The sequence below is a fragment of the Podarcis cretensis genome (genome assembly GCF_951804945.1).
Source record: "Podarcis cretensis genome assembly, chromosome: Z".
Classification (NCBI taxonomy): domain Eukaryota; kingdom Metazoa; phylum Chordata; class Lepidosauria; order Squamata; family Lacertidae; genus Podarcis; species Podarcis cretensis.
Window position 1 is genome coordinate 40,735,562 of NC_137184.1, and position 22,381 is coordinate 40,757,942.

General features: G+C 42.9%; 1 protein-coding gene across 4 annotated transcripts in view; it reads left to right on the forward strand.

Moving 5' to 3' along the window:
• Positions 1–22,381, forward strand: part of IL1RAPL2 (interleukin 1 receptor accessory protein like 2) — a 495,328-nt gene that overhangs the window by 28,013 nt on the left and 444,934 nt on the right. The window contains exon 2 of one of the 4 annotated variants that reach the window (XM_079962772.1): positions 3,191–3,350. The exons of the other annotated variants lie outside the window; for them this stretch is intronic. Coding sequence (XP_079818898.1) covers position 3,350 — 1 coding nt within the window. The 5' untranslated portion in view covers positions 3,191–3,349. The remainder of the gene's footprint in view (positions 1–3,190; positions 3,351–22,381) is intronic. 4 annotated transcript variants of the gene reach the window in all.

Consider the following 22,381-nt stretch of genomic DNA (forward strand, 5'->3'; position numbering starts at 1 on the left):
GGTGTTGCTTTCTGTCAGGGACTGGTGGGACGCTGATGAGCATGCTCTGGGGGCTGGAGGGCTGGAGTCTGACTCAGGAGAGCGGGTCAGTGATTTCTGGGGACCTGTACCAGCCAGGAAGCAAGAATCAGAGGCAGGGGAAGCTTCAGAGCTGAAGGGTGGAGCACAGGATGGGTTGGAAGGGGATGAGGAAGAGGCAGGTCAGGCAAGTGAAGGGCCAGTGCTTCCTCACCCTCTCTTGCACCACTGCCTCCCAGAATCAGGAGGGGGTTGAAAAGGGAGTTTTTGCGCAGACACAGTCTCTGGCTGCATGCGTGCAACCCGTTGAGGAAGGTACATAAACTGGTGCAGGGGGAGTGGCCCCATGTTGCTGCAACTGCTCCATAGAGCGTGAATCTGCGAATTGCTGCCTGTGATGCTAGATTGGTGTGCGTAAATATCCAGAACTGTAGAAGCGACTGTATTATCTTTGCCAATAAATACTTACCTATCTGCCATCTGCATTCCTTTGGCTGGGAAGCACCCTTGACACTATCATAGAATTGTAGAGTTGGAAGGGACCATGAGGGTCATCTAGTCCAACACCCTGCAGTGCAGGAATCTTTTTGGCCAATGTGAGACTCAAACCCACAACCTGCTCTACCAACTGAGCTATATCTAACAACAAGAGGAAGCATTCCTCCATACTAGGAAAAATATTCCTCCATACCAGGAAAAACACTACTCTCATTTTACATAAATTGCTTAGAAGGTACCGGCACATTTTGCTTCATAACTTTCTTTTGTTCTTTCTAGAAGGGCTAGGCACTTACTTTTTTTAAAAAAATGCAAGTTCAGAGTCTAGGGCACTTGCCCAGGAGAAACCTTCATGGGCAACATGCTCTCCACAAGCACTGGGTTGGTGACCCCTGTTCTAGGAAGACACCTCGGCAGTGGACCCCAATGTTTTCTGGAATGCTTCTCCACATAAAGGCCTACACAGAGCCTTAGATCATAGGAGGCCCTTCTCTGTGTGCTTTGTCTGAGGGAGTGTTGGAGGATGAAGGGGGAAGGCCTTTTCAGTTGTGGCTTCCTGTTTGTGGAATGTCATCGCTAGCAAGGTCCATCTAGCACCTTTACTGACATTTTGTTTGGTGCCCGATTAGAACTATTCTTTTCATGGACTATGATGGTGATTATGTCTGCTGTTAGTGTGCTGCTGAAGCTTTCTGCTGCTGCTATTGGGATGGGTGTTACTTTCTGAATCTTTCATGAAATGGCATGTTTTATGTGAATGTGTTTTACTTGCGTCTATGTCTAAAATACGTTGCGAGTTGTTTGAAGAACTACGTAATTAACAAGTGACTAACAAGCTTAATCATAATAATATACATTTTTGCCAATGTATTTTTTTATAACAATACTTTGACGGCCAAGGAAATGCAACAACCATTTTTAAGCATCCCTTGTGAAATTTGCCCATGTGTAATATAATGGTTTGCCAGAATACAAGTGATTTCTTGTTCGGGATTCTTCTTTCTCCAGTATTAAAGGCTTGATCTTGCCAACCTCTATAGAAAATATTTGGTGCTAAGATAGTTGTGCTTTGTTTAACGCAAGAGTAAAATAGTTACATATTGCACGATGCTAAAGTAAGCAAATTATGAAAGTAGTTCAAACCCCTTTCCTTAATGCTGCTTAGATGTGTGTGGGGTGCTTCTTTTGTTGGAATTGTACAAGTGTAAGTGTGTGTGTGTGCTACTTGGTAGTGAATTCATATTGCCTATGAGTAGCAATTTAGCAAGTAACATATGGCACAATCAGAGCTCTGATCTCTTAATGATATGCGAGTACCCCAAAATCAGTTGCACCAAGCATTCCTGTGCAATGCTTGGAAATCTCAAGGATTTTTTTTGAGTGTATAACAGAAAAGCCCACTTGCTCTGAATCCCACTTTTGCTGCTAGTCCTTTCACTTTCCCCAATGGGAAAGAAGCCTTATCTTATTAGATGGTAGACGTTTACAAATATGCAGTGTCCTTTCTTACAAGGATTATGGAACTGGTTGATTTCTACTTACAGAAGGGAGAGGACTAGCCAATGCAAGGTGTGTATCCCACCTTGAGTCATACTCAGATGAAAAGGAGGCTGGACCTAACTTTAAATAGGACAATACTTTTTGAGTGTGTGCATTTCAAGTTTCTTTCATTTTACAATCTTGCCCCATGCTTCATGGGCCTGTCCTGGAAGACTTGTCTCCCATCCTCTTGAAATGGAATTCCTCTCCTAACTTGATCCTTACTAAGGGTTCAGTTGTGTTGGCAAAACCTGAACTCTGTAAGATGTGCAACTTGGCTAGAGTTGTATCTCTATATAAGTACTGACCTTATTTCAAGGTGCCTTACAGAAGAGTAAATAATGTCTTTTCTCCCTGGTGGTGCAGGTTGAAAGGAACCCCCACCCCTTTATGTATCTCTAACATTGCATTTCATAAGCAAATACATGCTTTCGCTACTATCTCTGAGCTCAAGCTCTGCATATAGGAAAGTTTCATGTGTGTAATAGGTGACATCTTGGGTCTATTGATCAATGCAGACTTCCTCACAACTTTTTTTAAAGGGTTGCCTCCTGAAGCAAAGCTATTGATGTTTCTTTCGATAATGTCATGTGCTAAATGGATTTTCTATGTTTCTCAGATTTTAAGGCTGCTCCTTGAAGCATAACTAGTGACTGTGTCCTTTTCAAAAGAAGGATGTCGCACATAGAGCCTTGTCTCCAAATTGATCAGTGGCACGCGCTGGGAGGATTTGCTCTAATTTGCCATGTTGAGGCTTGTATTGGGGAGAAACGAACACCTAGGAAAACTGTTCAGAGGATATAATTTTGCAACAAGCTAAGAGGATGGAATCAATCATCTTCCCCAGTAAAGGAATACACTTATCAAGCCACATTTGTGTTCTTCAGTCTGAAGCTTAAAGGGTGACATTCAACTAAATTTTACTCGGGGATAGAACCATCAAAATTAATGAATATAACTATGTTAGATCCATTAATTTCAGTAGGTCTATTCTGAGTTAAGCTTAGCTGAATGCCACCTAATATATATTTACATGCAAATGATTGTAAATATTTTTAACCTATAGTTAAAAGTTACAGGATTTCAGCAGGAAGCTATGGGACATGCACCAATGCACAGCCTGAAACTTTTGCAGGTGCAAACAGTATTGGATTGTGGAGACTTCCGGGGGAGGAAATGGCGGATTGGCTGTCTTTCTATCAGCTCTCTACTGACAGAAGATAATTACGTGGTGATCGATGGTAATCAGGCTGAAGTTCTGACTATCAAATCACTCTGTGATAAAGAGTGATCGAGTGAGTAACCTCAAATGCTCTGATCAAAGCCGTTTTCTGCTGTGGCACCTGGGGGGATTTGAGGGGCCTAAAATGAGCTGGTGAGCCGAGGGACTGACATTGCATCCAAACGCCACATAAGATCTCTTTGATTTGCACCCTCTCTTTCTTAAACACTTTTGAGACAAGATAACTCTGTGACATTGAGAGAAATGAAATTTCACAATCGGAAATCTTGCTGTTCTCTGCTGTCTGCACCTAGGGGTTCAGAAGGGGTTGGAATGAGCTGGCAAGCATAGGACCTGACATGGTGCCCAAGCACTACAAGAAAAAAACTGTCTTAGAGAGATTTATCTGTCTGCTGGTGAAAATCTATAATTGGAAATCCTGCAAAAACTACCTTTTGTCGCTAAGAATAATAAAGGAAAATTGGTTGTTAAAGTGTCTAAGCAAGAGCAGAAAACTGGATTTAGGGTTGGCAATAAAGATTAAATAGGTGAGGTGACCCCTTGTGTGAAAAATATCTATTTCTTCTTATTCTTTAAAAAAAATATGGCGCTGATAAACTGGAAGTAAATTACTCTCTATTATGCCAATAAAGGCTGAATGAATGAATTACTTTCTGTTGGAAAAAAAATCTTACTTTGACTGTGACTGTATTCTTAAAGTGGAACAACAGAAACTCTCAGTATGGCAAAGGTATTTTGAATCTTTTGGTGACTATTGGGATTGTTCAGCAGTTGAAGGCTGAACAATGAAAAGTGATCAGATCAACATTTGATAAATCAGAGAGAGATGAAATGGAAAATGGAGATGGAGACTATCTAGAGACTTGAGACCAAATTGATGAAAAACTGGCAGAATTGGATGGGGAACAGTAAAATGGGAGAAAGCAGATGGTGAAATGGAAGTGCCTTCCATTCAAGAGTTTAGAGGAGAAGGAGAGGATGGAATCATAGATGCAGAGAAAGAGATGATGGAAATGAGAGGGGGGGGAAAACTTCGGAAAAACTTCAAATGTAGCATTCTACATATGATTTGGAGTGAATTCAGAGAACAATGCTATTAAATTCATGAAACTATCTCTGGAAAAAGACTGGGGAAAAACAAAAGTGGGAGGTCCTAGAGGAGGAGATCAGGGTACTATCGTAAACACAACAGAAAATGGAAAACAAAAGGAAGTGGATTTTGAGCATATAGAAGTGAGCTCATATAATGAAAAAAATGACACCCCCCCCCTCAGTATGTGATCACAGTGGAGAGATTTTAACATGAATGAAAGAATTTATTATTACCCAGTATGGATGAATGGCGGTGGGAATTAATGAAGGCAAAGTTAATTACCAATAATAATAACAATTTGGGAATCCCTCTTGGACTTTTTGTGGGGAAAGAGAAATTAATGATTCTGAGACACTGACTCAAAAGAAATGTTGTTTAACAGAAAGTGGAGAAGGTAGCTATTAACATGGACTGAATGTCTTAAATAATCTTTTTTTTAATGTAACCGCAGATGGAAAACTGGAAGTCTTTTGTTATCTATCTCTAATGTTTCTTTTCCTCTTGTCTTTTTGAATATCTTCTTCTTTTCTTTTTTTGTTCTCTCTCTCTCTCTCTCTCTCTCTCTCTCTCTCTCTCTCTCTCTTTTTTTTTTTGGAGCCCTGTGTTTGTTAAGGTCCATTGATTAAGGTCCATGGATTAAGTATTCATGAGAATGGTGGATGGAGGGCCCTGAGTGGGAGACAGGAAGTGTTGGTCTCCTAGGGTGAGATGCTGGGAGGGGCTTCTACCTTCTGCATGTGGTGGGGGCTGAAAATTGCCTCCAGAAGAGGACTCTGTATTCTACGTGTTCTGCTTGTAGTTTTTGTAGCTGTTTCCTTATTGTATGGCGAAATTCTTTAATAATAATAAAAAGTTATTAAAACAAAAACAAACAAAAAATCTGGAATTCTGAAGCTGTTTTTAAAATTTACATTAGTTTTCTGTATCTTACTGTAGTGTTAAAAAAACTTTAATAAAAATATTAACATACGAAAGAAAGAAAGAAAGAAAGAAAGAAAGAAAGAAAGAAACTGGAATTGCGTGTATCACCCAACACTAGCATGAGCAGGGCTGCCCCAAGACATTTTGACACCTGAGGCAAACCACAAAATGTTGTTTCCCCCACCAGGGAAGAAAGGGTGAATGGAGATCCACATCAGGAACAAGGTGGGGAATAAAGATATACATGGTGCACAAGAGGGTAAATGAAAAACTACATTGGGAACAAGTGAGAGGAATCAAATCAACCTTGCTCAATGGTTGAACTGGGAATCAAAGGCTGTTTGGGGTAGGGGTGGGGCCCACTGTGAACCATGACAAGCGGGTGCAGACCCCAGGTGACCCCTCTGCCAGGGGTGGGGAGAGGAGGCCAGCAGTATGGCCTGTATGCTGAGAGCTCACTGAGGATGGGGGCTGCAAGGAGGTGATAGATCCAGCCTCCAAGCAATGTGTCACAGCTGTTGCTGCTACTTGGACAATAGTAGTAGTGGGCATTGCATTCCTTGGAGACCAGATCTGCTGCCCTGTATATCCTGTCACCCGAGCTGGTTGCCACACTCTGCCTCCTGAGTGGACCAGCCCTGCTCATGAGTACAAATGAATGCACAATATAAAACATGTCTGGAAGGGCCCAGAATTGGCTAGCTTGCCCCAAGCAGTTGCCTGTACACTGTGGCCAGTTGTCACTCGGTAAAGGATCCTTAACATTCATCCAGTATCATGTAACCCACAGGTAACTAAAGAGGCGCCTTCAAGATGCTGTTATATTACAGTTTCCTTAATCCCTGACCATGGATCATGCTGTTGGGGCTGATGGTAGTCGGAGTCAAACAGCATCTGGAGTTAAACACTGCCTACCCTCTCTGTAACCCATGTGTTGACAAAAAATATCTGTAGAGTGCTGAGCAGCCGTGGTATTTCTGGCAGATTCAACAGCCTCTGGCTGGCTATGGAAAATAAATGGATGACTTCACCGGAACACAACAGGGTGCTTTCCTACTGCTTTGTCACGAGAGGGATGAACAGTGTAAAGGCGGTCTTTGTTGACCAATGACAAAACTGGGAAACAGGGGAGTCTTTATCGGGTGGCGATGTGTTAAGCAGGCCAGAATGGGTTTCTGTTTTCCCTCATGATGTATGGTGCGGCTGAGATTAATTAATTTGATGAACTCCTAAATACGTAGCGTCAGACGGTTGTTTATAAAATTGCCATGGGCATTGGTGCTTCCATTGCCAAAATTGCACCACCCGTGCACAGGAGAGCATATCATTAGAATTAGAGCAGGGTGGACCCCCAAGGCTTGCAGGTGTACAAAAGCACTTTTTAATAATGACCAAAAAAAGAAAAAAAAAGAAAAAGAGGAGCAGGGAATCCCCCCTCCCAAATAGCTCAGTGAGGGCTGAGTGTGCTCAATTGCCACTGAACGTTAACTGACTCCTTGGGAGCTAGGTGGGGAAAAGGGGAAGGGGGACGAAAAGAAGCAGCTGGAATTCAGCGCACTCTGTACTGCAACATTTTGTTGCTGCTCCCACTTGTTTCTATAACAATGCACATAAGTAAAACAGAGTTCATAAGCCACCCTGTGGGTCTCTAAGTGGCCTAGGCATGGACAACTTTTTTCCTCTTTTCTTTTGCTTCTTATGTTGCTTCTTATGAAGAAAAACAACACCCAGGAACATACTGTGAGGAACTGGTTTTCCAAGCTGGTGGTTTGGAAGTTTGAGTCTTATCACCACAGGGACCACCAACCTCTTGAGGCCTGTGGGCCCATTGGTACACCAAGAAAGCTGTTGTGTACTGGCCCAGAAATGGAAACAAGAACAAATACCAACGTTGGAGGAGTGGAGAATGAAGCTGATGGACTATGCAGAACTTGATAAACTGACTGGGAAGATCAGATACCTACGAGATCAAAAATTCATCGAGGACTGGGGAAAATTAATTGAATACTGGGAATGTATAAGTGATAATGGAATAACGCTAATGGCATTTAGAGAAGCTCTGTAACAGTACAAGAAATATTGTAAAAAGGTAAAATAGAAGTGGGGGGTAGGCATAAAGGCAATAACAAAATTTGGAAATGCGAATTAAAGAAGTCAGAATTTGGATGATTGGCAGAGAAGCCGAAGGAAGTCAAAAATGGAAAATTTAATAGAAATTGTAATGTGGTATGAATGTATGGAAAATTAATAAAATATAATTAAAAAAAGAAAAAAAGAAAGCTGTTGTGGGCAACGCACGCACGCATGCATGCGTGCACGCGCGCACACACACAGCAGCTAAGCACATGCTGCAACCTATTCTAGTGGCTACAATGGAATGTTTCTTACAAGCCTATTCTTGATGTATATGGAGGAAATTCTGTGGCTAGTAGGGAAGGCACCTGTGGTTGCAAATGTAGCTGCAGGTACCACACTGATGACCGCTGTACTTCCAGGTCACAGCCTGACCTATGGCATGTGGTGCCTCCATATAAATACGTGGAACCCTCCCCCCTGTATTTAGCATGACAGTATCTATGCTTTGTTACTCTCTGCTTATTGACATCAGGCAGGTGCCTTCCCTGTCCTGTTTTCAGTGCAGTCCTGGACTGGTTGGACGCAGGGGAATGGTGGGAGGCACCAGCTGGGGAACCCCCATGGGAAGAAGGCTCAGAGTCCAGGGAGTGGTGGTGGGGACAACAAACAGTGGTCTCAGGGAGAAGAGGGAGAAGGTGAGGAAGAGGAGGTGTTGGTAACAGAGGTAAACAGTTTAGTGAGCTGGAAGAGGCTGGGGCAGGGCACAGTTCAGACTGTGAGACAGAAGTGGGGCCAGGAGACAGGCAGGCTGCTGAAGAAGCAAGGGAGTCTGGCTCCTGCTGCTGCATTATCATGTGACTGAGGGCACAGCAATGTGTTTGGTTTGGAGAAGGCATGGTTGGGCAGGAGAGGCTGCAATGCAGCCCTCAGGGAAGCTGGCTCTTCTTAGGCTTTCACCTTCCACACAAATACACTCCAAACCCACATTGATTTGTATGTGTCTGCTTAACTATGCACTTTATTTGGATGTGTAAGAGGATTCTTGAGTACAGATGAAGGGGGCAAGTGCGCTGTTGCCATTCGCAGGTGCTTTTAAACTTCTGCTTCAAGAAATGAATGCCATATATGCAACAGTCACAGTTTGACAATATCTTAGTAATTATTCCTGCTTGGCATGTTAACTCTTAGTGTTTTCGAAATGATTGAGATCCTCCAGTGAATGGCTTGGCCTGCGAGCAATTTTCACCAGGAAAAGCAGAGTTCTGATTTATCTAGGGTGGGGAAAATTGGCCTTTCACATGCTAGCTTAATTTTTTAAAAAATAAAAAAGTGTTTTACTGTGAATGCTTTATGCACCGACCGTAATATTATTTAAAGCTAATCTGGGATTTAAGCAGTGGGAGACATGAAACCCTTTCTTTTTAAGATTTATGTAATTCTTCAAAGCCACTCTGGGTTCTTGAACAAATAATTAAATATGTTTATAGGAATGTTAACAATACCTCCCCAAGATCCTAGGCAGAAATCTCTGTAGTCAATAAAGTGGAACAACTCAGTTTAAGCTCTTGCTGATTAAATGTGGTGGTGGACCTTTATTTCTCTGCAGAAAGTAAACACTGCTTCCACTTTCCACTTGGCTCATTGCTAGCACAATTCTGTCTTGGTTGCATTTGAAGCCTCAGGGTACACTTGTACTACAAATAAAACACACATGCACTCAGTCCCTGAGATCCCATCTTTAGTGTGTAAACCCTTGCAAAGGTTTGACAAATGTCACCTGTCCTATTTAGGTTAGGGTTGAGTTTCCAGTCAGCATTGAACCAGTGATCTTTGGAGCTTAAAACATAAGGTCTCTCTCAAGAGGCATAAGGTCAGGAAGCTGCATCTTCATCAGGCTCTTGGGTCTATTGAGCAGCAAAGTGAACTCATTATTAAATCAGAAGGGTGTCATCTTAATGCGTCACCCCAAAAAGAAAATGCATTTGTTAAAAGAAGAACAGAAGAGCATGCAGATTTACATATGCTAATTTATAGATGCAAATTAAGAAATAATTTCTGTAATTTAAAGAGAAATAGGGCACCTCTTGCTGTCACTGTCAGACACCCTCTAAATGTCCCTATTTGCCAGAGACAGTCCTGGATTTACAGCCGTCCTGGTTTCTGATTTGATCCCAGAATGTCCCAGTTTTCCTTAGGACGTCTCTGTTTTCATTGGAGAAATGTTGGAGGGTGTGGAGATATTCAACCCCCCAAGCCATCTGAAGCCAGCCCTGTATAGGGAATGTTTTTTGATGTTTAATGTTTTATTATGTTTTTATATATGTTGGAAGCTGCCCAGAGTGCCTGACGCAACCCAGTCAGATGGGTGGGGTATAAATGTTGTAATAATAATAATAATAATAATAATAATAATAATAAGGAATAGGATGACTCTATTTTCATTGGAGAAGTGCTGGAATGTATGCACTGTTGATGAGCAGCTTCAGGGCCTCTCCTATTCTGCCTTCTTTGAGCTTTCCCCTTTGAACTGGACTAGGACTGGACAGCCATTGCAATTGAGGGCTGTCCTCTGTAAATCAGGAACACGTGGCTGCCCTGTCAGTCAGTCTTTCCTTACAATGCAGCCTCCAGAACATTCAGTTGCCACATGATAGTCCAGTTTGCATTTCAATATAACCTAACATGTTGTGCAATTAAGCTTCTTTCCCTGCAGATCTTCAGACCTTGGGGAATGCTTTGTTCTGATTTGATGGGCCAGAGAAGACTCAGACTGAGACAATTCATGTTTGTTTTAAGGGATGCAGTGGGTTGGTCTGCAGATGTAACTGGACTCCAAGCCCTAGCGAGTGTGTTCAATGGGAGGGATGATAGGAGTTTTAGTCCAGCAAAATCTGGAGGGCTGAAGATCTCCCACTCCTGCAAATTAGGAAGGTGCCTTACATTGAGTCAGGCCTCTTGGGCCATCCTAGCTCAGCACTGTTTGCATTGACATGCAGTAGCTCTCTAGGGCTATAGACAGGGGTATTCTCAACTCTACCTTGGGATGCTGGGTATTGAACCATGGACCTTCAGCTTAATGGGATGAACATGGAAGAACAGTGTAGTTATTGGACTATAATATCTCTGTTCAAAATGACATCTGTAATTTTTAGGCAAATCTGAGGCCTTCAGTGAAAAAAATCTCCCTCCAAAATGGAACTTCTATGTAGGTCAACGCAACTCTTATTAACAGTGACTCAGCAACCCATTACTTACAGACTTTCGCTCTTCCTTTAGGAGTGATCAAATCTGCTCATTACTGCTCTGCTTTACTTTTTGTCGTGAAATGTTTTGGCCCAACATTGAACAGTTCTCTGCATTTGGCAAACCAGAGCACAGCCACCAGATTCACTAGAACCAGTGAATGGCTCAAGAAGACCTGGGATTAATTCATTTGTTTTGTTTAATAGAATTAGATTAGTTTGGGGTTGGGGAACCTGCGGCCATCCAAATGTTGCACTCCAACTCCTATCAGTCCAAACCATTGACCCTTTGGAGTTGGAGTCCAGCAACATCTGGATGGCCACAGGTTCTCCATCCCAGAATTTTGTATCCCACCTTTGCTCCACCATGAAACTCAAATATGGATTATCCACACTTACTTTTGCCCCACTCTTTCCCGGCACTGGTCTTTGCTTTAAAGCTCCATGTCCGAGCACTATTCTTTTTTTTTGCCCCAGAGCTTCCCCCACAAAAACCCGCTCTTTAAATCTGAAATGCAACAAATGGCAATAGGAGTTTTCTGCAGATTTCTGTTTTTTCTGATTGAGCTTTAAAGAGTGGGTTTTTGTGGGGAAAGTGTGCTTGGACACGCCTGGACACAGAGCTTTAAGGCATGCAGTATGGAGGAGAGGTAAGTATTATTAAACCCTAAGTGTGGTGGTGTCCCATCCAGTCACTAACCACCCCTAGACCTGCTTAGGTCCAGCATCACCTGATTTCAGACCCTGGTGCAATCTTTGGGTTTGAGACACAAAGAAGCCCATCATTACACATGGCTGCAGTATAAGATTGCTCACCTTTGTGGTTGTGGTCAGGCATCTGGGCTCTCACCGTGATCCAGCTCAAGGGTGGGGAGTTGATGTCCCCCTCACACCAATCACTGGCTGTGTCTGGCCCACCCGGCCAATCTATGCCTGCATGGGGTGTGGCCGTGGGTGTTTTAAACCATGGCACGGCCGGGGGGCTACCCTCTCCCAACCCACCTGCCTTCTTTTTAAGCTTTGGTATAACACGACCTTGCTATGGACAAATGTCAGCCGCCTTATTGGGACTGGATAGGAGTTTTTCCACTTGGTGAATTGGCACCGGCCATTTGGTTTTCACCTACCTTGTAGCAATTGTCACAACTTTGTAAAGTTAGGCATTGGGTAAGCCTTTGTTTAAGGGAGGGGAGGTTGTAGCCTCTGCCTGCCCCTCCTCGTTAAGGGTATCCTGTTAAAGGGATTGGGGTGTGTGGATCCTGCCTGGAGTCCAAACATGGGCTATGGCCATGCCACGACCCCAATGGGGACCGCTTATTTGATGTAAGTCTTAGGGCTTCCCCTTCTGGTGGTTTACCCTTAATTCGACTCCCTGCAGACAGGCGGGAGTCAAGATATAGCCTTGCTTCAACCAATGCCTAAGCCAAACTGCTCACATCTGCAGCCAATAAAGTTGTGGCATGTTTTAGCCAATTAACCTAAATACTTGCGTTTCTGTGTTATTAATTAATAAGGAACTGCGGGGCATGGGGCCTTGGCACGCAATATATAGTTTATCCCCCTGCTTGTAGCTGTGTCTTGGACCAGTTAAAGGGGGTATGTACATATTTGACCTGAAGAGAGCAGCTTATTTTGACATTGATTTTATTACTTAAGTTGGCATCAACTTAATTGTGAACAAGTTCATGGCTGCTTTGCTATAGGTGACCTTAAAACAAGGTGTGTACTTCAACTGTTCTTTTGCAGATTTTTTTTTTTTTTAAGCTAAGGCGTAAACTACACAAATCAAGAGTGGAGTCCCTAAGGCAATTGGATGGTGCCATGTACGTCTCCTTCCAGCAACTCCTGCAGCCAAGCTAGTGCCAAATGTATTGCTCTGCTTTCCTCTGGATCACATCCATGAGGTTGAGAGGGAGGTCTAGTCATCTGGGCAGCCCAGGACCTCCAGACACACTGCCCAGGCTTGTGCCCTGGGGGAGGTCACTTTGGTGCTGCTAAGACAGCAGTTTGACCCCGGAGCTGCACTCCACTGTCTCTTAAAACAGATGGATGCCAACAGCATCTGAAGAACATGGATGCTCTAGAAATTTTGTAGCAATTTTTTAAGTTCATCCTCTTGTACTTGTTCCCTTTGTTTCATTCTTCTGCTGTGTGTCACAGCCCCCCAGAAGACATCATTCCTTCCCTAGCAACTCTTTATTCCTCCATGGAGATACCAACGTGACATTTTGAGAACAGTGAATCTATACACAACTTCTCCCCCTTCTCTCCTCCTCTCAACAAATATTTCCTCTTTTTTCAGATGGTTTCTTTGTGCAAAGTAGCCTTGTTCGTTCAGGGTTTGGCTTATACTGGGCAATGAATGTTCTTGCTTGAGATTCTGGTCACGAAATCTAATAACCCTCTAAATTAGTCACCATTAAACAGAATCATGGCTTAGTTTGCTTTCTTTTTGCATCATCCCATACCAGATTGATGATGTTTTTAAGAGCACATCCTTAAGGGGCTATTAGTTTATGCAAAAATAAAATTCCCTCTTCTAGATCTAAAAATATTTCCTAACAACCTAAACAAAATTTAAGGAGTTGAAAATTACCTTTTAGAGCTCCCTGTTGGAAGGCACAGCACGAGTACTAAATTATCCCCATAATTACACCAGTAATAATGCACAACCTTCATGCACACAATAAGACCCTTAAAGGAGATCTGACTTTTACAAGTATATTATACCTTAGTGTGCCTAATGCAAGACAACCCCAACAACCGGAATGAGATGCTCTTTCACTGCAAAACAGAAAAATATATTTAAGTAAATATCTTTCTGATATATATATATCAGAATGTCTGAATGAGAGACACCTGGTTCCGTCTGCTCCTTTTACCTGTAAACTATTTTTGACAGCAGCTAGGATTTAATGGTTCCAATATTGTACAGAAGTGGCAGTTTTTGTGGGATCAACATCTGGGTGTGTGTTTAGTAGGTTTGATCAAACGGCTGGCTTGTTGTGATTCTGTTGTGAATGCAACCTCACATTCTGAAGAGGTGGTTGGATTTTCACAGTGCTGTGTTCTGACTGGGGTTCTAGGAGAGGCCTGTGCTTCAGATGAAGTACTTCAGTAGCAAATAGGAATGATGGAGAAATTCAACTCATTTCATATTTAAAGGCAAACTTTAAATGGGAAGGCGAATTTATCCAAATCGTACAGACGTCCTTCAGAATTTGTATTCCTTTGAATTTTGCAATGCAATTCCCAAGCTAGGTTGTTGGCATCCAACTGTCTCTAGAAGCAATGGAGTGTGCCTCCAGGGGTGAAGCCAAACTGCTGTGTTAGCAGCACCAAAGTGACCTCCCCGGGGCACAAACCTGGGCAGATGTGCATGGGGGTCCTGAGCTGCCCAGATGACAAGACCCTCTCTCAGACTCACAGATGTGGACCAAATAAAAGCAGAGCAATACATTTGGCACCAGCATGGCTGCAGGAGTTGCTGGAAGGAGGCTTACAAGGTGCCATCCAATTGCCTTAGGGACTCCACTCTGGATTTTGTGTAGGGTTTACTCCTTAGACTTTTCTTCTCCCAAAGATGTCCCACAAGGCCGAGGAGGTTTAGGATCAGAGTTTTTCTTCTCCAAGACGGGCTACCTACCCCGGTTGATGAGACCCATCTGCCCCAGCCAAGTAATGTGGACACAAATGCATATTATCAGTGCAAAGTGTGCATATAAATGCATTTATTAGTGAAACTAACATCAATAATGCACTAGGCTGGGGGAAATTACTTGCAAATAGTTTATATAAGCAGAACGACATACGGAAATGTGTTTATTAGGAGAAATTTGTTATAAAATGCTGATGAAAGAAGATCACAAATTGCTGCAGTAATGTGGAGAACTGAATTTAAGCCTGAACAAATGGGAAACACAGAGAAGTGAAACTGACAGATTTGTCCATCTCTAGTAGTAGCAAATGTAGGTTTAGCACAACCTGGGGTAAGGCTGCACTGGGTGGTGTTGGGCTGGTCTTCTGGGGCTACTGGGCACTGCTTCCCCAACCTCAGTCTGCCTCCAGCCTGCCAGCTATCTTACTTATAAGCAATCCAGGAGATGGACCTACCGTAGCTCTCCTCCTCTTCCATAGACTTAACGTTGCCTTTCTAGGACTCTGCAGGGAGAAGAATATGAACAAAACTAAAATTAGTTGGCACTGCCTGTCATTAGCTCTGTCTCCACCTACCATTGACCTCTGTGTCTTCTGCCCCACCAACTCCAGTAGAAGAAGCTGCTCTATTAGCTTCCTGGCAGGTGGGTTACTGTTGCTTACTGGGAGGAGAGGTGGCAGGGACTTTGGTGCCGTGCAAGCACATCAGCAGGAGTGCCAGATTGGCTCCACCAGATCTGACCTCTGGGCCACCTTGCCCTTGCCTTCGGTTAAGCAACAGTGTCCCTCCTGCTGGGAGGCTAACATAACAGCTCCACCCCAACCAGCAAGTTGCTATTGCTTCCTGATATACATTGTGCTCTTGCCACCCACTTTGTAAAAAACAAACTCCTGCCAACTTCTGTCTCAAATAGGTATGTGGGCTGAGAACAGCGGAAAGTTTCTAGGTTTCAGTTAACGAAACATTGTTAAAACATGCAATTATAATTGGTGCTTAAGCATTTTATAATATGGCTTCTTAATACCACTTGCTAGCAAATGCTGTATATAAACCAACGCAATCCATGGTTTAACATGCCTGAAGATTAACATCATTAAAAGCAGTGGCTAATTTGACATCAGAGAATTTCTTTAGTAATTATGGGCTTGCTTGTATTTTACTGAACTTGGCTACTGTTCAGTAAATTTGAATGTCCAAAACTACAGCTGATTCCAATTATTCAGCAGTTAATTGCTGTGTAACTCACACTGTCCTATGGCAGAGCTTAATTCCCTTCTTAATACTTTTTTGTAAGAGGTATTACTCTTTTCTAATTGTGGCTCCTTGCTTCTCTGGTTCACCTTAGGGTCGTCCCCCCCCCCTCGTGAATTGATGCTGGAATTAAATTCCTTTTTATATAGGCACCCTCACTTGGTGGTAGCCATAGAAGGAACAGTAGTTTTGAGAAAGTAATAATGACTTAAAGGGTATTTGCAACCTGTGGATTAAAATGCTGCAGAAATGTGCCTGGTTAGAGAGTAAATTAATATGTGGAATATCAAGCAAAGGATATATAGGCTGTAAATATATCTGAACTTAAAAACAATTATTTGCTTAGCTTTCCGCTTTCCAAGTCTTGGCTGCTACAGAGAACAAAGTTAAATCCAAGATCGGAAAGTCCTCTCCCATCTACATCCCAGTTTAATTGCTTTTTCTGTAAGGAAATTACATCTTTGTGGAATCTTGTGACTTTTGTGTCTTTGAATATGAGGCAAGATTTCTGACTTTTTGTAGAGCAGGTTCATCTTGTGGTTCTGTTTTATGAAGTTGTGGAGGGTGTAACACAGTTTCCTCCAACCTGGAAGGTATTCCAGCTTCCGATTAGCCCTAATCAGCATGGACAATATTTGTAGTGATGGGAATTGGTACAAAGAAAAAGGACACCAGGGCCACATCTGCACTATAGATTTAAAGCATTATCATACCACTTTAAACACTCATTGATTCCCCCAATGAATCCTGGGAGCTGTAGTTTGCTAAGTGTTGCTGAGAACTCTTAGGAGACCCACCATTCCACTCATAGAGCTACAATTCTCAAGTAGTTTAACAGACAATTTATCTTCACATGGAAGTCTGGGCCCCACACTCTGTGAGGGGAATAGGTGTCTCCTAACAACTGTCAGCTGTAACAAACTGCAGCTCCCAGGATTCGGGGGGGGGGGAGTTGGCGGTGTAGAATCATGACTGTTAAAGCAGTGTATTGGCTGTTAAAATGTGTGATATGGATGTAGCCCAGGTTGTGGCTTTTGACAGTTATGCCGGGGGGGGGGGTCTGGGGGGGAACCCCACTTCTTTATCCTGTTCAGTTCCATTTGGAACAGGTTTTTATAGTAGCCCTCCCTATGACCTTATTGTGAAGGGCAGCAAGAAGTCTTTTAAATCAGTGAATAAAATAAAATAACGCTAAGAAGCTGAAGAAAGTGAAAATTCATGTTGGAGTCCATAGATGATTCTGATTTTTTAACTGTGGTCAGGAAACGTCACATCTGTATTGAAACATTGTTACTACTTAAAAAGGCTGCCCACGCACCCCTTTTGCTTCACCTGCCCACCTTTTCCCATTCAGAAATGGTTAACTACTTCAGCCAATTCATATCCAATTCAAAAAGGAAGGCTTTTGACTTGTACGGTGAAATTCCATTACAATTTTTCTCTGCCTCTAGCTATACTGGGGGTTGAGCAGCTTTCTAATTTCAGATTTCACAAGTGGCCTCCTAATGTTTTTATATATATATATATATATATATATATATATATATATATATATAATATACACACACACCTTACATTTTTAGCTGTGAAGCAATGTTAAATAAAAGTCATTTATGGCAATTTCACACAGGGCAAAGGTAAAACTCAAGAGCCCCCCCCCCCCATTACTACTGTTCTGTAGTAATGCATGATAGTTAGTAATCTGTACAGTTAAATATTCATTCATAAGCTGTTACTGTAATTAAATCCTACTGCAAAGGGAAGTGTTAAAGAGTCTCTGGAGGGGATGTATCACACACCAAATGTAATCTTGCAAATTAACAAAGCTTTTCAGTTATTTAGTGGTGTTGCTGTGCTAATCTCCTCCCTGTGTTAATCTTAAGAGCACATTTCTCCTTTTAAGCTGTTGTGAGCTCTTTGAAGAGCAGATGGGAGAAATGAGATGATCCATACTTCTCGGTTGAATATTAGGATGGCCATGAATATTGCCATCCAGCAAGAGGATGTCAGAGAGAGCAGAAAACACGGGCAGTTTCTCCATATCCTCACTGGCTCAAAGGTGCAATTAAAAAAAAAATCATTTCCTATCCTTTCCTTTCCAACATAGGATGCTGACTTGTACTGAGCCAGATCAATGATTCACTGTACATACCATCAACATCTCTCCAGGATTTCAGACAGGAGACAATCCCAGCCCTATCTGGAGATACCAGGGATTGAATCTGGGACTTTCTGCATGCAAAGTGGATAACAACAACACAACAACAACAACAACAACAACAACAACTTATTATGCTTTACCACTGAGCTATGAGCCCTCCCCAACGTTAATCCTTGTGCAGCATTAGATCTATGCTTACACTAACAATGGTTACCTTTTGAATCACTGTTCAAAACTGTCTTACAAACACAGTTGTTGTGAAGGGTCATTTGGCCTATTTTTAGGCTCTAACTCAGGGGCATTCAACTTCCAAACATTGTAAGAGTTGTTGAGTTTTTTTTAGGGAGCCAAAGTTGTTGAGGTTTTTTGTGAGTGTTTTGCTGGGGGTTCAAAGATTACGATTGACCTGTTGGACAGCCCTGCTCTTACTGGATTGTTGCAGGTTGTGTTTCTTGAATCCTGTTGCCGTTTAGATCTGACCTTCCTTTACATCCCACCACTCTTTGCACTAGTGTTTGTGTGTGTAATCTGTCTATCATCTCTATCATCTATCTATCTATCTATCTATCTATCTATCTATCATCTATCTATCTATCTATCTATCTATCTATCTATCATCTATCATCTCTCTCTCTCTCTCTCTCTCTCTATATATATATATATATATATCATCTATCTATCTATCTATCTGTCATCTATATCATCTATCCAGTGCTATTTTTCTAGAAAAAGAGGTGCTGGAACTCACCATGAACCCTCGTTTTCTTAGAATGGCAATGGCGCACACCTGAGAGGTGCCAGAACTAAGTTCCAGTGAGTTCCAGCTGAAAAAAGCCCTGTATCTATCCATCTATCCATCTATCCATCTATCCATCCATCCATCCATCCATCCATCCACCTGTCGGTTGAGGACCACATTCTATGCATCTGATGAAATGGGACTCTAGTCCACAAAAACTGATACTAGAATAAAAACGGGTGGCTGTTGTTTTTCCCCCTTTGCCTAACATAGAAAGAATTGCAGTAGATGGCATTTGGCTATATGTCATGTGTCCTTTGAGGGTCTGCTTGGGGTTGGCAGGACAGTTGGTGGTCGTGGGTCTTTGTGAAGGCTTGGGCTATGAGCAGTTGCCTGATGGTGCTGACTCTCTGGCACTGGGCCATGTTGCTTATCCCTGAGTAACCAACCCCTAGATAGCATGCATGAGGAGAAGCTTCCATTCCAAAGAGTGGCTCTGGATTGCATATTGAGGTGGTGAACCTTCAGCTCTCCAGATGGTGCTGGACTACATTTCCCATCAACCTTAACTATTGGTTACACTGCCTGGTGTTGATGGGAAATACAGTTAAGAAACATCCGGAGGGCCAAAGTTTCCACATCCCTTATGAAATATACTCGGAGTTGAGAGTGGATTTCATACTCTTTATTCAGCTCATAGAGGTGAGGAGGAATGGAAGTTCCCCCAGAATGTCTGCTTTATATACATTATTTACACAATGGGCCCCACATGATTGGCTAATTCCGGGATTCTCCTGTAGGCCAATCAGGTTGCGTATTCACTTCCACCTGGAGGTGGATTGGGTGGCTCCTGTGGACCAATCAGACTGCTGCATTTTGGATCCTTTTGTTCTAGGACCAATCAGATTGCTGCATTCTGAATTCTATTGTGCTAGGACCAATCAGACTGCTGCATTTTGGATCCTATTCAATTCAGTACATAACACCTTAAATATAGTAAAGAGACCACACCAGAGGTACGCTGATAGCCACTTCCAGCTTTGGATTTTCCGTTTTTGTCATCTTATTCCACCAAGATGATGGCGTTTCAAGAAACGGAACTGTTTCAAGAAATGGAAAATCTGTCTATATTTTATCCAGGAGGCAAGTCATTGTTGTTTCTTTGGCCTGTCCCAAACTGAAGGCTGAATTAGAATTTAATGTGGAGGGGTGTTGTTTTTTATAGTGTAAATCACATCAACTGTAGTGCATGTGTGAGAGAGAGGAGGATGGAGGGAGGAGGGAGGGAAGGGAGGAAGGAAGGAAGGAAGGAAAAGAAAAATGTTGTATGCAGAAGGTCCTAGATTTAATCCCCAGTTAGGTTTTGGAGAGAACCCTCCCAGAAACCATGGAGAACTACTGCCACTCAGTGTAGTCAATACTGAGCTAGATGGACTGATGGACTGACACAGCATAAGGCAGCTATCTAGGTACCTGTGGAAGGTTGCTTTAACTTTTCCCTCTCCTGGTGTTTTGAGGGAAAATCTTCCTTCATAAACTGGTACTAGGAGGAAATCTTCTGTTGGTGTTAATAAGCCCCACCGCCCCGGCCACAAGCAGTGGTGATGGGTCCATGTTGCGACTGGCAGGGTGGGAGGCAAAGAGACTAACAGTAAGTGGAGCCAGAGCCAGTGATTTCAGGAGGCAGCTACTCCTTGTTTCCTCCTCCTCCTGAGTTCTGAGAGCAAGAGTTTGACTGAAGATAGTCTGGGTTGGTTGAAAGTGGGGGGGGGGAAGGCAGGCAGGTGTGGGCAGGGTGAGGTGGTAGGGCAGCACCCCTTACATCTTAAAGGAGCTGTGTGCACTGCACACAAGGCAAATTCAAAAGGGGCATTTTCCTCAGGATTTTAGCACAAAAGGAAAGAGTGAAACCTCCTCCCCCCATGCAAGCTGTGATCTAAGTTTCTCACAGGTGATTATGGAAAATTTTATTTTGAAGCCTGCACTTCAAACGCACTTTAGATGCAAAGATGCATCTAACTAGATCCTCAATCAAAAATGGCTCCTTCCACATCTCCTGCATTGGATAGCTGCATAGTCTGTCATGTAGCTAGAGGAACCTTTGGATAGAACTTAGAAGCTGGAGGCAAAGGTGTGTTCTGCCATGGAAGGTGCTGTAAAATTCCTGAAATCCAGAGCATGGGTAGAGAATTGCAGTATCTGTGGCCCCCCAAATAGAAAAAACACTGCAATGCCAACCAGCCAGCCAGTGAGGGTAAACATCTGAAGGCTTGGCTAGAGCAGTAAAAAAAGCTGACGGTATGAAAGATCTGACAATGCAGGGAAGGCACTCTTTGCACTGATGTGAAAAGTGCAAGGGTCATAGAAGCTCCAGAATCTCAGGCTCCCTCTTTCATTGCAGTTGTCTTTTCAAGCTGTGCTTCATTGCTTGGGCATAGCAATGCTCCGGTAGAGAGCTTGGCCTGTGCTATTTACTGAATGTCTGGAAAAGAGGAGAACCAGAAAGGTGAAATTATATCTCTTTCTGAGTTAACAAAGATACTTAGGGTAGCTAGTAAGCACGCTGGAAGACTTGCTTATTAGCAGCCATCTGAAGGTCTGATCCCTTATGCCAGTGATGGGCAGAGTCAGCAGTAAAAAGAGTGCAGGGCAATGGATGCACCTTTGTACAGGATGCAGAGGAGGTTTCATTCAAGCCATGCAAAAGGCAGAGATCCATGCAGGACAGGAAGCAGGAAGCATTATCACAGTTCAGGGTGCTTGAAAGGGCTTGGAACAGAGCCTGTTCCATTCCAAGATAAGTTCCAAGCTAAGATTGTAGCTTAGGGAGAAGAGATGTGGCCCTGGAAGGAGGTGTGGGCTCAGAAGTGTGCCAAGGACCAAATTGAGAGGCCTGGGGGACGACGTTTGGCCTACAGGTCTGAGGTCTCCCACTCCCTGATTTAAAGCATCTTATAGATGACTTTCATCTATCAGGAGAAATAAACATCTTTGCCAAAAATCTGGGACAGACAGTTCAGACAGAATGCAAACTGGTCCATCTGCTATTGCTTGATTGGGGGGAAAATGTCATCAATGTGTTGCATATTCCCAGGGAGTGACATGCTGACTGGTCTTCTATCATTTTAAAATGGTTGTGAAAGGGAGCTGGCAAATATTGTGGAACCTGCCAGTCTTGACTGCTTGTAAATTCAATTAGTGTGCAAAACAAGCAGCTTTGGAGGATATACCTAAACTTAATTAGTCAGCAACCTGGGATTGTTAGCACACCCATTCAGATAATGCATTTTTAAAAAAGGAACTTGAAAACAGCAGGTGCTAAATATGTGGCCTTAGTGCTGTATATAGTGCTGCATGCCATACCAATATCTGAATGGTGTGGAATTTCAAGGATTCCCAGGCATAGGTTTCAATTTCCTTGGAATAAGGAACAACAGAGACTGTGGTGTTTCAATGATCTGTGATTTATTTACACATGTATACAACCTGAGCCAACAATGTAGGGGCTCACAGCTTTGGCGATCACTCATAGCCGAGTAAGATTGTCTTCCATGAACATGACCTTAACAGTGAGTATGTAAGTGACTTTGGAGGGCAGTTCTGGATCCACATGTCCTTCCACAGTGGGGACATAGGTTTCTGGGTGGGAGTTGATCACAGTGAGGGTTTGCCAAATGTGCCTTCCTCTTAGCATGTTTCTCCCTTTTGTCCTGAATTCGAGTGTCTTCAAAGTCCATGACACCTTTGGTAAAGGCTGTTCTCCATTGGAGCGCTTGCAGGCCAGTGTTTCCTGGTTGTTGGCGTTTATACTACATTTTTAAAGATTTGCCTTGAGAGAGTCTTTAAACCTCTTTTGTTGACCACCAGCATTACATTTTCCATTTTTAAGTTTGGAAAAGAGTAGTTGCTTTGGAAGACAATTATCAGACATCCGTACAACAT